The 18,118-nt window shown below is 47.1% G+C and overlaps 7 protein-coding genes across 10 annotated transcripts; 4 read left to right on the forward strand and 3 right to left on the reverse strand.

Annotated features, from left to right (window-relative positions):
- Positions 1–1,611: 1,611 nt before the first annotated feature.
- Positions 1,612–3,494, reverse strand: LOC117899632 (DPH4 homolog). 3 transcript variants are annotated; one of them, XM_034809789.1, is made up of 2 exons: positions 3,236–3,494; positions 1,612–2,203 (listed from the first exon to the last, which is right to left on the reverse strand). In XM_034809789.1, the coding sequence occupies exon 2, from the start codon at positions 2,198–2,200 to the stop codon at positions 1,637–1,639; it is 564 nt and encodes a 187-aa protein (XP_034665680.1). In that variant the 5' UTR covers positions 2,201–2,203; positions 3,236–3,494; the 3' UTR covers positions 1,612–1,636. The 3 variants fall into 3 exon arrangements, with proteins under 3 accessions (XP_034665680.1, XP_034665678.1, XP_034665679.1); XM_034809787.1 differs by having other exon boundaries at positions 3,227–3,494; XM_034809788.1 differs by lacking the exon at positions 3,236–3,494 and adding an exon at positions 2,270–2,442.
- A 512-nt stretch (positions 3,495–4,006) lies between these two features.
- On the forward strand, positions 4,007–5,451 carry LOC117899630 (60S ribosomal protein L13a). Its single transcript, XM_034809786.1, has 3 exons — positions 4,007–4,058; positions 4,424–4,664; positions 5,022–5,451. Exons 1-3 carry the CDS (start codon positions 4,038–4,040, stop codon positions 5,366–5,368), a joined length of 609 nt encoding a protein of 202 aa, XP_034665677.1. The 5' UTR covers positions 4,007–4,037; the 3' UTR covers positions 5,369–5,451.
- Positions 5,452–5,654: 203 nt separating this feature from the next.
- Positions 5,655–6,597, forward strand: LOC117899628 (uncharacterized oxidoreductase TM_0325-like). Its single transcript, XM_034809783.1, has one exon. The coding sequence runs from the start codon at positions 5,678–5,680 to the stop codon at positions 6,449–6,451; it is 774 nt and encodes a 257-aa protein (XP_034665674.1). The 5' UTR covers positions 5,655–5,677; the 3' UTR covers positions 6,452–6,597.
- Positions 6,598–6,937: 340 nt separating this feature from the next.
- On the forward strand, positions 6,938–7,842 carry LOC117899629 (cyclopentanol dehydrogenase-like). The gene has a single exon (XM_034809784.1). It carries the CDS (start codon positions 7,001–7,003, stop codon positions 7,775–7,777), a length of 777 nt encoding a protein of 258 aa, XP_034665675.1. The 5' UTR covers positions 6,938–7,000; the 3' UTR covers positions 7,778–7,842.
- Positions 7,843–8,105: 263 nt separating this feature from the next.
- Positions 8,106–8,965, reverse strand: LOC117896963 (3-oxoacyl-[acyl-carrier-protein] reductase FabG-like). Its single transcript, XM_034805508.1, has one exon. It carries the CDS (start codon positions 8,910–8,912, stop codon positions 8,133–8,135), a length of 780 nt encoding a protein of 259 aa, XP_034661399.1. The 5' UTR covers positions 8,913–8,965; the 3' UTR covers positions 8,106–8,132.
- A 172-nt stretch (positions 8,966–9,137) lies between these two features.
- On the forward strand, positions 9,138–13,839 carry LOC117896962 (pre-mRNA 3' end processing protein WDR33). Its single transcript, XM_034805507.1, has 9 exons — positions 9,138–9,289; positions 9,403–9,784; positions 9,854–10,123; positions 10,186–10,337; positions 11,651–11,748; positions 11,811–11,937; positions 12,013–12,246; positions 12,313–12,524; positions 12,584–13,839. The coding sequence occupies exons 2-9, from the start codon at positions 9,500–9,502 to the stop codon at positions 13,678–13,680; spliced, it is 2,475 nt and encodes an 824-aa protein (XP_034661398.1). The 5' UTR covers positions 9,138–9,289; positions 9,403–9,499; the 3' UTR covers positions 13,681–13,839.
- A 542-nt stretch (positions 13,840–14,381) lies between these two features.
- LOC117897305 (A-kinase anchor protein 17A) lies at positions 14,382–17,969 on the reverse strand. Of its 2 annotated transcripts, none has more exons than XM_034806056.1 (8): positions 17,364–17,969; positions 16,842–17,302; positions 16,516–16,773; positions 15,979–16,186; positions 15,256–15,914; positions 15,127–15,186; positions 14,989–15,078; positions 14,382–14,926 (listed from the first exon to the last, which is right to left on the reverse strand). In XM_034806056.1, exons 1-8 carry the CDS (start codon positions 17,562–17,564, stop codon positions 14,458–14,460), a joined length of 2,406 nt encoding a protein of 801 aa, XP_034661947.1. In that variant the 5' UTR covers positions 17,565–17,969; the 3' UTR covers positions 14,382–14,457. The 2 variants fall into 2 exon arrangements, with proteins under 2 accessions (XP_034661947.1, XP_034661948.1); XM_034806057.1 differs by having other exon boundaries at positions 14,989–15,060; positions 17,364–17,564.
- Between the last annotated feature and the right edge of the window lie 149 nt (positions 17,970–18,118).

Raw genomic sequence — 18,118 nt, forward strand, 5'->3', positions numbered from 1 at the left:
AAAGTGAGAAATACTAAAATAGATATGAAAATAGACACAGAGACACACTTTCCCACATTGGCGGACAAAATATTAGCATCTAAACGTTTGAAACAATAAATAAGCATCAATAAGTACAGAAGGATGTGCATATTTTCTGCTCAGACTTGGCTGGAAATCAAGTATTTATCGAGAGTGCCAGTCGCAATTACATGCATCCACACATACATATATGTATGTATGCATGTACATATGTATGTATGTTGCTTTCGATTTCTATATGCATATGCATGTATGTTTATGTATATAAAAATTGAAAGCTAGACACCGTTAATTATCAATCGAGTGACGTACTTATCCGGCCAGCGGCCCAGAAAAAGACAAATAACAGAGAAGAGATGGAGCGGGAGAGATAAAAATAAAATATAAAACACTCCGACCGGCTTCTCTTGTGTGTGCGTAATGAATGTTGTGCCACGGGGGGGACTTGACGGGAGGGGCCGACCGCGAATTACTCGTCGGCACTGTGCAATAATCGTAAACAAATGGATTCCCAATGGGCTGAGTGCGGTTTTTCTTTTGTTTGCTCCATTTCGCCACATTTATAAACATGTTCTGTGTTCCTCCGTTTCTGTTTCTCTCTGTTTTTGCAGCTGCTGACATCATCGTAGTCATCGCGACTGGCATCGGGCATCGAACATGGGGCGGGGTTATTGAATTTTAACAGAAAAAACACAATCCACATAACTGTGCGCGAGTGCAAGTAATAATTGTACTTATTTTTAAGGCGCTTAAATACAAAAAAAAAGCTGTCTCTGTGCACATTAGGCTGATGAAAAACTAACGGGAATACACGATAAAACACGTGTAACAGGAGGGGATCGGGAGTAGGAGAGGAATGAACGATGGCATCGTACAGGCGGGGAAAAGGTTTTTACTGCCTTAAAACATTAACAGATTTTGCTGTTGCATTTGCTTTAAGTTTAGACATTTTGCGAGATATTTTCTATGACATTCGACTGTATGTTCTCCCAAAAGAAAACAAACTTCGCACGCTTCATTGCAGTCATAGCTTAATACTCTCTTAAAACCCTTATGTCGTCCATCATCCAAATTCAAAGTGTGACCCAGAAAGCGCCCCCAAATAATCGAAATACCAATATTATGTGCATATGCTTCAATCCAATAATTCACACGCGCCAAACACATCAACATTAACGTTTAATTTATGTATTTTCGCGCAGCGGAAATGGAATTTATGCAAGTCAATATCCCCAGACGGCAGCAGGGAGTGGGAGGAGCTGCAATCAAGCTGATGTTTCCCCCAAAAATTATGTAATGTATGGCATACAAGCCACAATGTTGGGAGTCGACGAGAAATGGAATCGAAATGGACAGGGGCTTGTGCATGTGTGTGTATGTGTGTGTTAGTGCGTGCACGACGCAGCCATTGATGCCGATGACAACATGTTTTGCATATCAAAAGATCCGTTCGTTGGGCAAGGGTTCAAGAAACCAATAAACGGGCCCTCATATCAACGGGCAACTTATAAGCAAGGGATAAGAAATACAAAAAACCGTCTTGATTGAATAGTGGAAATCACATGCTTTGGCATTGTCTCAGACGAGGGCTTATCGTTTATCCATCGTTATTCGTTTATTCAGACATCGTCGGAGATGGTTTCACAACAATCACCAAAGAACACTCGCTGCACTCCACAATCGCGTCACTTGTGACCAGCCCGCTTTGTTCGGTTGACTCATCGAGGGCTCTGGCTTCGTCGAGCAGATATTGTCCGCCGCAGCGACATTCGTACGCATAGGTCCATACTGTTGCCGTCTCTTTGTCTGCGTCTGCGTCACCGTCTGCCTCGCCCCCATCTTCCGTGACTTCGAGTTGGATGCTTTCCATGTCGCTAGTCGTTATGTGGGCATAAATGTTGCTGTGCGCTTGAAATTTGGACTGCAGCAATTCGGCATCGTAGTGTTTACGCTTGATGGGATCTTTAAGCGTATTCCAGGCCTCATTTATGGCATTGAAATCGCTCAGGTTCTGATCTCTCCGCTCCTCCTCACCCAAGAATTCCCGATTTGGGTCAGTCACATCATGCTGCTGTAGTTTGTCGGGATGACATTGTAGTATCAATTGTTTGTAGCTGCCTTTGATCTCTTCAAAACTGGCCGTCTCTGTCACTTGGAGAAGCTCATAGAAGTCGGGCATCTTCTGCAACAAAAGAAGTTGACGTTAAGTCCATGAGTGAAGATTGAATTAGATGAAGGAAATACTTACATTAACACAAAAAAACTAAGTAAACCCGATGGCAGGCCGCCAAATATCACCTTATCATGTTTTCTTTTGGTTTGCAGCAGACAATGTGCGATTGATTGTCACTGAGGTCGGTGTCACGTTTACCAACACTTTGTGTTCTGGCGCCACAACAGCTGTTTATTGTTTGTTTACATGATAAAACGCGAAGCACACACACATCACAATGATTACCTGTAACTTTAATCAATGCCAAACGAAGCACCAAGCAGAGCCGCAGCCACCACCCCCACGTAAAAACAAACCCTCGTCTTGCAACCATTCCCTTTGTTCTGAAAACGGAAACGGCCCCAACAAGGAGTGTGCTACGTGTTTGTCGTGTTGCTAGGGGGCGATAAATCAGCATTTCCACATTTGTACATGCATATAAACTCTTTGCGTGTTTTTCCACCATAATTCCCATTCGACCAATCTCGCAAATATCCCGTTAAAAAGATTAAGTCGAATTTTCATCGCTGCGTCTATTAAGTTGTCCCTTTTCAGCACACACACACACACACTCGGTCGCTCGCTCTCTCTTTCTGGCACACATGCACTGAAAGTGGTACATATTATTGTCAAAAAGTCAAGCCCCAATTGCACTTGGAGAAGGGGAAACAAGGTCAACAAACTGGTTCGCCAGCAGCAGCCAAAAAGATGTACATATACATACATACATATAGAGGCTAGCGAATGTCGCTGCAAAACCAAGCAACACAACACATACATATGTACGTTGACCCAAATTTTAAATTACCAAACAACAAGAACGAGGAGAAAATGGGACCAAAGGGGAAAATGAAAGGCGACCCCAATCAGAAGGGACAGAATGCATTCACTTGTCCATTTTGGGGGAAGGGAACTAAAACTAAAACTCAAACAAATCGCAAATGTTTAGAAGAACCAAAGGTGGTTGTCGTGCCGCACTAAACCCAGACTTGCCTTTTTCCCCTTATACGGTGTCGACTTTTCCTGCCGTAGCTGTCGCTGCCGCTGTTGTATCCGTGGATGTTTTTATTGTGTCTCGCAGGATTGTGATATTTGTCGAGTTAAGGGGAGATTTTCAATTAAACACTTTACGCGTTGCACAGGTATACCGTTTACATATATTAGTTTTAGCGTCACGTGCAAGCCAAAGCTATTGCATTTTGCATTTTACGATTTACGAGCGGTGTTTTCGGAACATGGAAACGAATTGTGGGAAGTCATGGATGGGGTTGTCAAAAATATATCATAAATATATCGATATTTTTGCAGTGATATATTTTATATCACTTTGATTTATTTTTCGAGCAATATATATTACCGATATAGCAGTCGCAATGACTATCGACACAAACAATCGGACCATTATTGGCCAAGGCAAACAGGTATACAGGTATTCCTTTCAGGGTATTTATTTGGCCTTTTTCCGCCTACATATTAGAGTCGCCACTTAGTAGTCAGACCTTGAAAGTACTCATCGATATTTCGAATATATTCGCGTTTCATAAATTAATATCGATGAGCACATTTGTAACTTTATTCATCTCTTAAAAATACAAAATACAAATATGTTAGTGTCAAATTTATCATAGAAATGCTCTGAATATATCCAGATTTCATGTGAAGGAGGTTTCTCAGAGGTAAATTGAAGGAAAACAATGAAAATATTATTGTATCGATAGTTCGCAGGCACACTGAAAGCAACCCTGTCGTACGATGCTCGAGCTGTCAACGCAGTTTCCGCTTTCTTTCCGTGCGGTTCTTAAACATGACTGGTTTAACGAATAGGGTAAGTGCCAAAAAAAAGGCAAATAAACTAATCTAATGTGACGGTACCATCAAACAAATGTATGCAAAGCGTTGAGGACTATGTGGACTTGTGGTGATAGTGATCAAATGCTGCGAAAGGCAACGAAAAGTGTGTTTTGAGTGGTAAAACAGTTGGCCCCTGTACACGTGCCCAAGCCAGCAGTAGCATTAGCGTATGTGAAAATCAATTTCTGAGCACAATGAGCATTGGGCAGAGTGAAAAGTGTTCATTATTATTTGCAGAATGTGAACTGGCGGAAAATGCACTTTGCATACATTTGTTTATACGGCGCTCACAAGACATAACCTCACATTTCTGACATTGTTTTTGTGCTCCCCTTGCAGACCGTTGTTATTGATGGTCGCGGCCATTTGCTTGGCCGTCTGGCCTCCGTCGTGGCCAAGTACCTGTTGCAGGGCGGCAAGGTGGCCGTCGTGCGCTGCGAGGAGCTGAACCTCTCCGGCCACTTCTACAGAAACAAAATAAAGTTCTTGGCCTACTTGCGCAAGCGTTGCAACGTCAACCCAGCCCGTGGACCCTTCCACTTCCGTGCCCCCTCCAGGATTTTCTACAAGGCGGTCAGAGGTATGTACAAACCCAAGTCGACTGGAGTTCAGCCAATCTGTGATGTTTTCAATCATTACCTACATTATTTGAATGAGAAACCATGTAAACAAAACATAACTGAGTAAAGCTGGTCCAACAACTCCTGCCTCTTCCCTCTGATATCATGTATTAACCTTCTCTTTTATTTTCTTTCAGGTAAGCTCGTGTTTTAGATGTCCTCCAGATCTAGCTTTGGTGATGATTATTACTTCTTACCTACATTATTTGAACGAGAAGCCGTGTAACCAACCTCAAACTGACTCTCCCATCAGAGCATCAAGTCTGCTTCTGCAATTGTGTCCTTATTAATGTGCTGGTTTTTTGTCTCCTTCGCAGGCATGATCCCACACAAGACCAAGCGTGGCCAGGCTGCCCTCGCTCGTCTGCGTGTGTTCGATGGTATCCCATCGCCCTATGACAAGCGTCGCCGCGTCGTTGTCCCCATCGCCATGCGTGTGTTGACCCTGCGTTCCGACCGCAAGTACTGCCAGGTCGGCCGTCTGTCGCACGAGGTTGGCTGGCATTACCAGGATGTGATCAAGAGCTTGGAGCGTAAGCGCAAGGCCAAGTTGCGTGTCACCCTCAAGCACAACCGCGAGCTGAAGAAGCTGACTGTCCAGGCACGTGAAAACATCGCCAAGGCGGCTGAGCCCTTCAACAAAATCATCAAATCCTATGGCTAAGAGGTTTAAGGACAACAAAAACACCGGCAGATGCGTAGCAGTTTTTTAAAGGAAATAAAGCAACATCTAAGTTTAAAAAACAATCGACTTGCGTATAGAAATTTTAAATGTTGGGGACTCCTCTGGTGGCTATGGATTGGTGGATCTGATCAGTGAAAGTTTTTCAAATTCCTATCGATAATCACGGAAACAGCGGGAATATTACCGAAAAAAGCTTGCTGCTAACAGCTGATCAAGGAAAGCTTTTACAGTCTGTGACAGGGATGCATGCAAAATAAACTTGCAAGTGCCAGAGTTTTTTGTTTAATAATGTCTGTCTTCGAAGGCAAAGTAATAATTGTAACCGGTGCCAGCTCTGGCATTGGAGCAGGTGCTGCCATCCACTTGGCGAGTCTCGGTGGACTCTTGGTAGTTGTGGGACGCAATGTGGAAAAGTTGAAGGAGACCGCTGACGGCATTCTTGCCGCTGGGGGTGCTCCGGCGTTGCAGCTGCAGGCCGAGATGACCAAGGAGGCGGATGTGGAGAAGATAATTACGGCTACCCTGGAGAAGCACGGTCGCATCGATGTACTGATCAACAATGCGGGCATTTTGGAGACTGGATCCATTGAGAACACCAGTCTTGAGCAGTTCGATCGCCTGATGAACACCAACGTGCGTGCCATGTACCAGCTCACCATGCTGGCCACTCCCGAGCTGATAAAAACCAAAGGTAACATTGTGAACGTGTCCAGTGTGTGTGGAGTGCGTGCATTTCCCGGTGTCTTGGCCTACAATGTGTCCAAGGCCGCTGTAGATCAATTCACAGCCTGCGTTGCCCTGGAACTGGCTCCCAAGGGCGTGCGCGTCAATGCCGTCAACCCCGGCGTAATTATCACCGAGATACACAAGCGCGGTGGCATGGATGAGACAACGTATGCAAAGTTCCTGGAACATTGCAAGATCACCCACGCTCTGGGTCGCCCTGGCGAGGTTAAGGAGGTGGCAGCCGCCATTGCATTCCTAGCCAGCGACGCAGCCAGCTTCACGACTGGAATAAGTCTTCCCGTGGACGGCGGCCGACATGCCATGTGTCCCCGCTAACGGGAAACACGAAGAAGTGATGGCATACACATCACATTAATATATTTATGCAAATTAAATGTTTGTTACACTCTATATATATGCATTTATAATGAAAATAAACCCAAATATCAAAGGAACTATTTCAAGTTATTCATGATAATTAATTTGATTGATGAATCCTTTGATTTCTGAGGCAATATAAGCCCACGCAAGCTCAAGAAAGCATACATACATATGTATGTATGTGTGAATGTACAGAGAGTTCCAGTAGGAGCAAAATAAAAGCTTCGCTTCGAAGCTCCAAAGGGAAACTTTCTTAACTAGTTATCTTCTGATTATAAAACTATAAACATTATAGCGGTCATGACCGCTCTATATGCGTAAATTAGACAGATAATTATCACCGATTCCGCAATTAACACTCCACTCCATTTTATTTCACAACGGCCGAAAATAGCTCCAAAAGCCAGGGCTATCGATATTGTTATCGTCAACACTCGACACCCAACACCAGCCATTCATCCATCCCACTTCCAGAGGATCGTTCGAAGCGCCAAACACAAATAAATGATGCCCAGTTTCAAAGATAAAGTTATTATTGTGACAGGTGCCAGCTCCGGGATTGGTGCAGGCACTGCCGTTCACCTGGCCCGTCTGGGTGGCCTCCTCACCATTGTGGGACGCAACGTGGAGAAGCTGAAGGTCACCGCCGAGGAGATTGTCGCCGCTGGAGGAGCTCCAGCCCTGCTGATCGCAGCAGACATGAATAAGGAATCTGATGTGGATCAAATTGTTTCTGCCACGCTGGCGAAACACGGACGCCTCGATGTGCTGGTGAACAATGCGGGAATCCTCGAGCTGGGAACCATTGAGAACACCAGTCTGGAGCAGTACGATCGCCTGATGAACACCAATGTGCGCGCTATCTATCACCTCACCATGCTAGCCACCCCCGAGCTGATCAAGACGAAGGGCAACATTGTGAACGTGTCCAGTGTGAACGGCATCCGATCCTTTCCCGGCGTACTCGCATATAATGTGTCCAAGGCAGCAGTGGATCAGTTCACCCGTTGTGTGGCTCTGGAGCTGGCTCCGAAAGGTGTGAGGGTGAACTCGGTTAATCCCGGAGTGATCATCACCGAGCTGCAACGTCATGGCGGGCTAGACGAGGAGGCATACGCCAAGTTCCTGGAGCACGCAAAGGTCACCCACGCTCTGGGCAGGCCTGGACAGGTGTCTGAGGTGGCAGCGGCCATTGCATTCCTAGCCAGTGATGAGGCCAGTTTTAGCACTGGCGTAAGTCTGCCCGTCGACGGTGGTCGCCACGCCATGTGTCCGCGTTGAGATGTTCCGTTCCTATGCCGAATCAATTTGTTAATCAATTTTATAATACATATATATATTTTCCAGCTGCAAGTTCATTTCAATGGGCAGCAAGGGGAAAATTGTGTTGGGCGTAAGAATTGCAAGAATGAAAGCTGCGATTGAGCACTTAAAGTGCTCCTTAATGGCGCTGTAATCGTCCCTAAAGCTCGTCTTTGCTCATAATGTGAGATCTGAGTACTGCTCTTACTTGTGGTGCCAGAACAGCTCTGACAAAATATTGATTAGCAAAAAGTTTATTATAAAAGTCACAAAATAAATGCAATAACTGATCAGATCGGAACTCATTTGCGGATCTGCTTGGAGTGTGCGAGGTCTATCTTGGGCACATGGCGTGACGACCGCCGTCCACGGGCAGACTTACGCCTGTAGTGAAGCTGGCGGCGTCACTGGCTAGGAATGCAATGGCCGCTGCCACCTCAGACACCTGTCCAGGCCTGCCCAGTGCATGGGTGACCTTTGCGAGCTCCAGGAACTTGGCGTATGCCTCCTCGTCTAGCCCGCCACGACGTTGCAGCTCGGTGATGATCACTCCGGGATTAACCGAGTTCACCCTCACACCTTTCGGAGCCAGCTCCAGAGCCACACAGCGGGTGAACTGATCCACGGCTGCCTTGGACACATTATATGCGAGCACGCCGGGGAAGGATCGGATGCCGTTCACACTGGACACGTTCACAATGTTGCCCTTTGTCTTGATCAGCTCGGGGGTGGCGAGCATGGTGAGGTGATAGATGGCGCGCACATTGGTGTTCATCAGCCGATCGTACTGCTCCAGACTGGTGTTCTCAATGGTACCCGTCTCGAGGATGCCCGCATTGTTCACCAGCACATCCAGCTTGCCGTACGCTTGAAGGGTGTCGGCCCACACACGTTCAATATCCTCCGGCTTGCTGATGTCGCCAGGGGTGGACATCACTTGAACTGGGCTGGACTTTCTCGCCTCACTGCATTGTTGGGCCACCTTCTTCAGATTTTCCACATTGCGCCCGTTCAGGGCCAGGCAGGCGCCGAGCTTCGCGAATTTGAGAGCTGTTGCGGCCCCAATTCCAGAGCTAGCTCCTGTAATTAAAACAACTTTGCCGGCGAAATTCATGATCCCGTGTTATGCAAGTTTGAATCAAGGTCGTAATCTCAATGCGCATCTTGTGGGGTTTCTGTTGGGGGTACTCTGGCAAACAGGGTTCCCACCCCTTGACATTTTATTTTTGTTTTTTCTTGTTCACTTATTTTAATTTAATATTATCTACTATATTTATTATACCATTATTTATTATTCCGGCATTAAACGCATTTTGAGGAACATCGAAAAGAGACAGTCACAAGAAAATGCACGCGCTTGGTTGTGAATGGCAACAATTCGCGTTGTTCCGCAATCTGTAATTATTTTCAACGCGGCTGTCAGAATCATTTTTTTATTTAAATTGCAATTATTACAAGCCCTAAGCAAATGCATCATCTGTAAAAGAACAAGTAAGTGTGTGTGGCTGTCGCCTGCACAAAACTTTTCGTTAATTATTGCTCTGAAACGAGCCAATCCAGACAAAACTAGTCGCCGTGTGAATGTGTGAGTTTTTTTTTTGCAGAAACATCCACGACGCTTAGCGGAAAAATTCGGAAAGACAGTCGCACCGTAAGCTAAGCTAAGAAGAGACCCGCAAATATATAGCACAACAATCAGCAATGGACGTATCACAGCCACCGCCTCAGTTGCTGACGGCGCCATCCGCGCTGGCGACGAACTTCACATCCCTTCCTCCCCCCTCGATGGGCGGACAACACTACAGACATTACCATCCACATCACGGGGCCAACAAGCATGGCTACAACCAGTTCAAGCCCTTCATGCCGGGTGGCTTTCAGCGGCCCTTCGGCATGTCCCAAGACGATTTCGATGGTAAGCGATTGCGCAAAAGTGTAATGCGAAAGACCGTGGACTACAATGCGTCCATCATCAAGGCCCTGGAGGTGAGTGTGAAGGCTTTCATTTGCTCGGACGAGCCGCATTATTAAACAAAAAATTTAACTTGCTTGCAGAATCGCCTGTGGCAACGCGATCACAGGGATCGACTGGCCCTGCAGCCCGATAGCATCTATGTGCCGCATATGCTGCCGCCTTCCAGCTACCTGGACAACCCCTCGAATGCGGTGACGACGCGCTTCGTCAAGACGGCCACCAATAAAATGCGCTGTCCCATCTTTACGCTAGCCTGGACGCCAGAGGGCAGGCGACTTGTCACCGGAGCCAGCTCTGGCGAGTTTACGCTGTGGAACGGACTTACATTCAACTTCGAGACGATCCTTCAGGTGAGTTGGAAAGCGACGCAAGCGGCTGCCCAGCTAATCAACTGATGTGTTGTGTCGCCCAGGCCCACGATATTTCGGTGCGGACCATGGTCTGGTCACACAACGACAGCTGGATGGTAACCGGAGACCACGGCGGCTATGTCAAGTACTGGCAGTCCAACATGAACAACGTCAAGATGTACCAGGCCCACAAGGAGGCCATTAGGGGAATAAGGTATAGCTATTTAATCGTAACTGTCAACTGTACTATTTACCCATTCGTAGGCGATGGCCTGAGCCACAGCCAAAGCCAGAACTCAGTTCAAAATGAAACTTTAGCTCGCGTCGCTCACCCTCGTAGTGATTGTTGTCGTTGTTGTCCTTATACCAATGTCTCGCTAGACGAACTGGCACGGGTCGCGTGGGCAGTTGCCAGCATTCAAGTCCTCAGATACCTTGTTAGATATTTACTGGTGGGCTGTTGCTGTTTGCTGTTTATTAATAAAGTTATCACTCGACATGCAACAAGCCATTGAGCCTGTTTCGGCCGTCCCTCCCTCTTAGCCTTCCCTGACTGGGGGGCCCCAAGAGAACATCCCCAATATCTGTATCTGTTGTAAACCCTCAGATTGAGAACTCCTCTGTGTTATAGCTATAAACAATTAAAGACTGAAAGTGAAATGCAAATACTGAGATACCTGAGAAACAATAAAAGCAAACAAATTAACTGAAAACGAAACCAGTGCACCATTTTATTTACGCGGCATCACAGACTCAACACAGCAACAAAAACAAATGAAATAAAAACTGAATGCAAACAGCAAATTGTTCAACAAATTCGGGGGTTCGAGTGTTTTCTTTTGTGAGCCGATGCCGATCCCGATCCACCTGGCCTGCTCCAGGCTGGAAGCATTCTGGCAACTGGGCCAACAGCATATTGAGAGCGCATCTACCCACAGACAGCACAGTCAAGCCAACTTGTAGGACTCTACAGTAAACTCCCGAAGGCATCAAGATTAACGTGTTTACGCCGTGGATGCGGCGGCGTCTGAAAGCGTTCGCTTTTATCCGAAAAATTACTTTAATTCGATTTTACAACTTGTTTTCAAATTGTTTTATAGTTTTTTTTGTTTTGTTTTTCCTTTTTACCGTACTAAAACATTTAATCATTTGGCTAAGTAAATTACATTTGGAAGAGCCTCAAAATAAAGAAATAAACGCAAAGAAAGGAAAAACTAGAGAAATAATAAAGTACCGTTAACCTCCACCCAATTGATGATGTGCAGCCATGACTTCTTATAGATAAAATAAAATCAATCAAGTGATACATATATTCCGTCCCTTGTTCAATAATTTTTGTACATTTATAGAAATATAAACAAAGATCAAGCACAGCAAAGCAATGCTGAAAATACGAGTACAAAATTCTACATTCATACGAATGCACATACACACACAAACACAAACACATACATAAACGCACACACACAAGTCAAACCGTTATTCGTTACGTTCTAACCTTTCTCCAATGCCATTCAATAAACGCAGTTTCAGTCCCACGGACAGCAAATTTGTCAGCGGCAGTGATGACGGCACCCTGAGGATCTGGGACTTTATGCGCTGCCAAGAGGAGCGCGTGCTGAGAGGTGAGCATCTACTTTTTGTAGATTTGGCACAGAAAATGCAAACATTTTTTCGCACTTCATAGGTCATGGTGCCGATGTCAAGTGCGTGCACTGGCATCCGCACAAGGGAATGATCGTGAGTGGAAGCAAGGACAACCAGCAGCCCATCAAGATCTGGGATCCCAAGAGCGGCATCGCTCTGGCCACGCTGTGAGTATCCCCCCCGCTTAGTTTCAGAATTGACAACAACTTTGCATTGAATCCCTGTTCGATTTTGCCCCACAGCCATGCCCACAAGTCCACGGTGATGGACCTCAAATGGAATGACAATGGAAACTGGCTGGTCACCGCCTCGAGGGATCATCTGCTGAAGCTCTTCGACATACGTAATCTGCGGGAGGAGGTGCAGGTGTTCCGCGGACACAAAAAGGAGGCCAGCTCTGTGTCCTGGCATCCTATACACGAGGGCCTCTTCTGCTCAGGCGGCTCCGATGGATCCATTCTGTTTTGGAACGTTGGGTGGGCATTTAGCTTGCAGCTAAAAATGAATTTTCTCTAAGAAAAGTCTTCGATCTCCTCTTGCAGAACGGATAAGGAAATTGGCTGCGTGGAGACGGCTCATGACAGCATTGTGTGGACTCTGGCCTGGCATCCGCTGGGGCACATTCTGTGCTCCGGCTCGAACGATCATACAATTAAGTTCTGGACCAGAAATCGGCCCGGAGATCTTATGCGAGACAAATACAATCTGAACACATTGCCCGCCAGCTTGGCTGCCTTGGATGAGTGTGAATACGGTAGGATCTTTCGATTTGGAGTGTTCCACAGACTCTACACGTGCTTCTGCCTCTTACAGATGACGCCATAATACCCGGCATGGGACCTGAGGACAGGGTGGAGTTTACCGAGAGCCTCACAGCCGATAAGGGCTTCATTCCCGGCCTGGATCTGGATCCCAGCAAGGCGCTCAGCGATCGGGACAGGGAGAAAAAGGTGCCCTACAGCAAGCCCATACCACGGAACTTCCAGGTGCAGTGGGCGGGTCCCCGTCGTGCCGACGATCCCAGTGTGCTCACAATACACGACGAACTGGCAGCGCGCGAGGCCAAGGACTTGGCCAACGGCCTGACCCACCAGCAGATAAGCGAAAACACGCTGGAAGGCATTCTGGCGAGTGGCATGCTCAACGGCCTCGATCCACACACAATTGTCGGCGTTTTTGCCTACAATCGCTTCATTCGCGTGCATCCCGATTCCCGTCTGATGGGTGCCATTCGTCAGGGCGCGGACTTTCTCAACAAGTACGTCGACGCTGGCAAGTTGGAGGAACTGAGCGATGTGGTGCCCTTGAAGGACCGTTCGAGATCTGTCTCGCCCGCGGTGGAGGTCCGTGGTGAAGTGGCCTCGCCCCCAACGAAGAAGTCCCGCTTCGAGCCCCGACAGCACAATGCGCAGTTGGTATGCGTGCGCGAGCTGCTGCTCCTGAAGAAGCCCTTCCTGCCCTCGCTCGTCACCGTCAAGGCCCAGCAGCCAAACACGGAGTTTGTGGATGAGCCACCATTGGAGCAGCGCGAGCGCGAGAGGGAAAGGGATCGCGACCGTGATCGCGAGAGGGAGCGTGAGCGGGAACGGGATCCATCCCAATCCAACAGACCCAATCCATGGGCTGCCAACGCTCCCTGGTCGAACAATGGAAACGGCGGGGGCGGAGGTGGAGGCGGAGGCAATGGCTCCAACGGCTTCAGCAACAACGGACCAGACAATTTCAACGAGCGCGACCGGGACCAGTTCCCGAAGAGTGGCAGCAACAACTCCAACAGCGGCGGACAGCAGCGCCGCAGGCGTGGCAACAACAACTCTGGCTCCAGTGGCGGTGGAGGTGGAGGAGGAGGCGGTGGCAATGGTGGCAGCGGCAGCGGCAGAAATCGGGGGCGAAACAACAGACGCTTCTGAACAGATTCAAATCCAGAAACCATCTCTGACCCAAACATTCACCAATTGTACGCCGACTCCTTTCATTGACTCAATCCCTCATGCAAAATTGCTTTTAATGCGAGCTCCACTCGCCTTGTATTGTTTTAGAGAGAACAGAAAGAAACGATTGTAATATAAGCCAAAAATGTGTTTTCATTCTGGGTCGATTCTGCAATAAAAATGCTTTCGGTTTGCGCGGCCAAGTCATTGACATGCTCTTAGATAGCAAATGCTAATTTTTACATTTTTCACAGCTTCAAGAATTCATCAAAAGAATTTGTATTTGATCAGGACTATGGTTTTTTTTAGTAAGAGTGTTTACACTTGCGTATGAAGCTGTTAGTGTGCACAAAATTTGCGAAAGAAGATTCTCATAAAAGCATTACTCAATACTGAAACTGCTCCTGGCCGTACACTGTCAAAGTGCAACCTTTTTGGCTCGTTCAACGCTGTGAAAATGGTCAGACTAATATATTTTGTGTGATTTTAGTAAAGGTTCAATCGTAGTACCAGTTGCCAGTTGTTGCAGTAGTTAAATATGTTTTATTCGAGCTTACTATAACGTCTTGGCGAAAGAAATGCTTCGGCTTCCAAGCGCCATTGATATGGTTTAAGGATCACGACGAGAACAGATGTATGCTTCCTTCTGTGTTTGCACAAATCTTAAGGCAATTTTTGAATGACAAAAACCTTCGCAAGAACAATTTATTTTTGTGTGGAACCTTATAATACAAAGCTAAAAATAATTGAAGTACTCTATGCAGCCAGAGAGTTGCGGCGGCTGCCCTGCTTACTGCCGCCTTGTCTATCTTCATCGTTTGATTCCGTTTGCAGTTTGGTGTCCACATGATTGCTGCTGTGGCTGTTGGTTCGCTGCTGGCGGAAGTTCTGCTTTATCTCCCGTTCCTCTTCGCGCATGCGATCCTTGGTGTGCTGCTCGATGGTGCGTTGGATTTGCTCAGCGGAAGCCACAAGTTTGTCAGCCTCCAGGACAATGTTCTTATCCGAATGATTGCGACTGGGGCTGTGACTGCGACTGCGACTACGACTGCGACTGTGGTGACGACTGCGATGCTCGCGTCGGGAATGTGAGCGCTTGCGAGAGTGCGAGCGGGAACGTGAGTAGCTGATGGAGCGCGATCGTCGTGTGGAGGCCAGTTTGCGGTTCTTTCGTTGCGACGGCGTCTTGCTACGACTGCGCGAATGAGATCGACTGTGACTCCGTCTATAAATAATTAAACTTAGTACCAAATTGCAGGCTAGAGGCAGCGGCTGTGAGAGGTTTACCTTGATCTTGATGAGTAAGATGATTTGCGGTAGTGAGATCGGCTGCGACTGCGGCTGCGCGACTGAGAGCGCCTGGAACGACAGATAATTCTATTGAAAAACAATGAAAAAACACCCATTCTGCATCGAATTACTTACCGTCGCCCGTGGGATCTACTCCGACTCCTGGAATATGATGAGGCAGAACGCGATCGATGCCTGCAACAGAAATTTATGGACATATAATAATGGGATTCTAATTCGCAGTAGTCTAACCAAAATATATACCTTCCGCGCGAGGACTTATGATGGTAGCTGTTGTCGTTATCGTCGTCGCCATAGCGATCGTGCTTGGGATTGTAGTACGAGGATGAACCCTCGTAGCCGGAACGACCGCCACGGAAGCCTGCTCCACGGCCCCGACCTCGGATGCGGGGACGCGGAGCAAAGCCTCGGTAATTGCTGGAGACGGGAAATGGAGCTGCGGGTCGATAGAGAGCACCAGGAAACACTCCGGGTAAGCCGTATCCAAACATGGACAGCGATTGCATCCACTCGCTGGCTGCTTCGGCATTGTAGGCGGCCTGCACCGGAACAGCGCCAACGGGCATGCCAGCTGCAGGCTTGAATGGATTCAGTGCGGCATTCGCGAGGGAGTCTGAGGCTCCATCAGCTGCAGCTGCTGTGACCAAGCCATTTGCCTTATGTCGCTTGCTAGCAGCTCTGGCATTCTCGTCGTCGCTGCTGCAATCGGCAGCAGAGTTCTTCTTCGATTTACTCTTCAGCAGGCCCATCAAGGGCGTATTGGTCTTGATCTCCTGCACAATTTTTCGCTGCTCGCTGACCAGCTTCTCTGTGGCAGCCTTATACTTCTCCACCAGACGGCCCCGTTGAATGTCCTTGGCCTCATCTTGTCGTGCACGACGTGGCTTATCTTTCTGCTTCAACTGGAGGTAAAAATATCGAAATTAATAACCATTTGATGGTGTAGTTCCCCGCTTGTATCTGTACCTGTATGCGCTCGAATAGCTTTTCCAGGGTGCGTATGCTCTCCAGCTTGCGCTGAGCTATCAGCAGCTTGCGCTCCTCGATGCGTATCTTTTGCGAGATCTCCACCTGGCCGCGCTCGTGGATCTTTTTGAGATGTTTTTCTTTACGTTTTTCTTCGCGTTCACGCTGCTTTTCCACCTCGGCTAATTTCAATTCTTCCTGCTTTTGCCTGTAATTTTTGTTGCAATTTTGCAGGATTTTTTGTTTTGTTTTTCGTTTCTATATTTTGTTTGTTTGTTATATGCATAAGAATATTTGTTTTGTTAACTGTTCGTCTAGAAGATACAGAGAACGGTAGGGTAGGCTAAATGCCCCACTCGCCCAACGACCGCCGTGTGAGAAACATATGTAAAAAGCAATACTCTTTGTGAGAAAAAAATGTATCAAGCGCCAAGAGATGAAACCAGTAATACTCGGCAGCAGTTCTGCAAGATCGCATCGCTCCGAGGCCTATTTTGATTATTGATTTCATTTCCTGACTCACAACAATTATCAAACCTTTCGCGCTCCAGTTGCTCGGCCTGTTGCTTCTTCAAGCGATCCCGCTCCTCATCCTCTGCCTGGGCCTTGGCAATGCAGCGCTTTCTCATGCGCTCCCGGCGCTGTATGTGCGTGTCGCTAAGATGCTTATGCTTATCGAAGTTGACTGTAATGTTGATGGCCTGCGTCTTGTCCACGAACTTGCGGACCAGCTTTGTGCCACGAAACTCATCCATGGCACGCACAAAGCTGGTGTATTCCTCAAATTGCACATAACTGAAGCAGGGATTGCAATTGTAACGAAATATATGCACACTTGCAGGGATCAGTGAAGCTGTACTCACGCTTCGAAGAGAACTTCTTGCTCGAAACTGAACGTGCGCATGCCGTTGATGTCCGCTTGCATGCTCTTGCGATAAGGGTCACATATGGGTATATCCACGGCCCGGACGCGACCAAATTTCTCGAACATACGCTTAAAGATGCTTTCGCTGGGCTTCACCTGCTCCTCGTGCTCCATGTGCCGGGGGCAGAACCAACGCATGGGCAGATGGGTTAGATGTATGGTGTCTGGCCGCTCGCCCGCCTTCATTTCGTCCATGTTGCGGGCATCGCGAAAATACGAGTCCCAGTCGTGGCGTGTGGGAAACTCATCTTTGGCCTCGGCGCAACGCACACGGAAAGATTCGCTGAACCCAGAGATGCGCAACGAAATGCCGTCCAAACGCTCTCGGGCCAAGCGAAGGCGCTTGCGCTCGTCCAGCTCCGCTTCGAAGCGTATGTAGTCTACAGTGCTCTTGGATACCTGCAATCCAAAGATCGTTTAAAGAGAAATCCCACCATCGAGGTATAACTTGTGTACGTACCTTGAGCATGAGAAACTTGTCCGGTTTGAGCTCGGCGCTCAGTTTGTCCATTATCTCCAGATTGGATACGGATTTACCGGATTTAATTTTCGGCAATGAAACGGAAATTTGCATTTTTGCCCACGGCTTGAGATACAAGCTGTGGGGCAGGTAAAGTGGCGTGCAGTCTGCCACATTTTCTATAGTCTGAATGTTGATCATTTTTCAATGTACATATGTTATGTGGAGTTATTTTCGGCAAAATACAATGGAATTAATAAATGGGGCAAAATACGGGAGGTGATATCGTTTTGTTATGTGTTTACCAAATTACAAAAAAATGTACACCTGCGGTCAGAAAAATAATCTCAAAGAACACCTAAGAAATACCGCCCCTGTCATTGGACGATGTGTGTGTGTATGTATATATGTGGGTCTAATGGGTGAAAATTCTGCGTCCGGTCCGTCTATGCCGCTCTGCTCTATTGTTTAAATGTCAGAACCTCGTCAGTGCTACTTAATTATACTATAATTAACGCTTTCACTTTATGCAAACGACGCTGCGCTGGTTGCTAAAAAGAAGTTTTAATTAATTTTTCTGTAAATTGGGATTGCACTAGTGTGACCGCGGATGAATCAATAAAATATACCGCGTCGCTTTAAAAATATACTGAAATATACCTTATTATTTTCAAAATATACCGTGGGTAATAAATTATTTTCCTCTACTAGATTTTCTACTGACACTCAGCACAAAAATTAATATGCTGTCCGAT

This window comes from Drosophila subobscura, chromosome O (assembly GCF_008121235.1).
Source record: "Drosophila subobscura isolate 14011-0131.10 chromosome O, UCBerk_Dsub_1.0, whole genome shotgun sequence".
NCBI classification, from domain to species: domain Eukaryota; kingdom Metazoa; phylum Arthropoda; class Insecta; order Diptera; family Drosophilidae; genus Drosophila; species Drosophila subobscura.

Excerpts from the sequence above, each read along its gene's own strand:
- LOC117899632 (XM_034809789.1), bottom strand. The coding sequence starts at position 2,200 with ATGCCCGACTTCTATGAGCTTCTCCAAGTGACAGAGACGGCCAGTTTT.
- LOC117899630 (XM_034809786.1), top strand. The coding sequence starts at position 4,038 with ATGACTGGTTTAACGAATAGG. Across the intron at positions 4,059-4,423 it reads TGACTGGTTTAACGAATAGG|ACCGTTGTTATTGATGGTCG; the intron begins GTAAGTGCCAAA and ends CTCCCCTTGCAG. Across the intron at positions 4,665-5,021 it reads TTTCTACAAGGCGGTCAGAG|GCATGATCCCACACAAGACC; the intron begins GTATGTACAAAC and ends TCTCCTTCGCAG.
- LOC117899628 (XM_034809783.1), top strand. The coding sequence starts at position 5,678 with ATGTCTGTCTTCGAAGGCAAAGTAATAATTGTAACCGGTGCCAGCTCT.
- LOC117899629 (XM_034809784.1), top strand. The coding sequence starts at position 7,001 with ATGATGCCCAGTTTCAAAGATAAAGTTATTATTGTGACAGGTGCCAGC.
- LOC117896963 (XM_034805508.1), bottom strand. The coding sequence starts at position 8,912 with ATGAATTTCGCCGGCAAAGTTGTTTTAATTACAGGAGCTAGCTCTGGA.
- LOC117896962 (XM_034805507.1), top strand. The coding sequence starts at position 9,500 with ATGGACGTATCACAGCCACCGCCTCAGTTGCTGACGGCGCCATCCGCG. Across the intron at positions 9,785-9,853 it reads CCATCATCAAGGCCCTGGAG|AATCGCCTGTGGCAACGCGA; the intron begins GTGAGTGTGAAG and ends ACTTGCTTGCAG. Across the intron at positions 12,525-12,583 it reads CTTGGATGAGTGTGAATACG|ATGACGCCATAATACCCGGC; the intron begins GTAGGATCTTTC and ends TGCCTCTTACAG.
- LOC117897305 (XM_034806056.1), bottom strand. The coding sequence starts at position 17,564 with ATGATCAACATTCAGACTATAGAAAATGTGGCAGACTGCACGCCACTT. Across the intron at positions 16,774-16,841 it reads CAAGAAGTTCTCTTCGAAGC|TTATGTGCAATTTGAGGAAT; the intron begins GTGAGTACAGCT and ends TCCCTGCTTCAG. Across the intron at positions 15,915-15,978 it reads AGCTATTCGAGCGCATACAG|TTGAAGCAGAAAGATAAGCC; the intron begins GTACAGATACAA and ends TTTTACCTCCAG.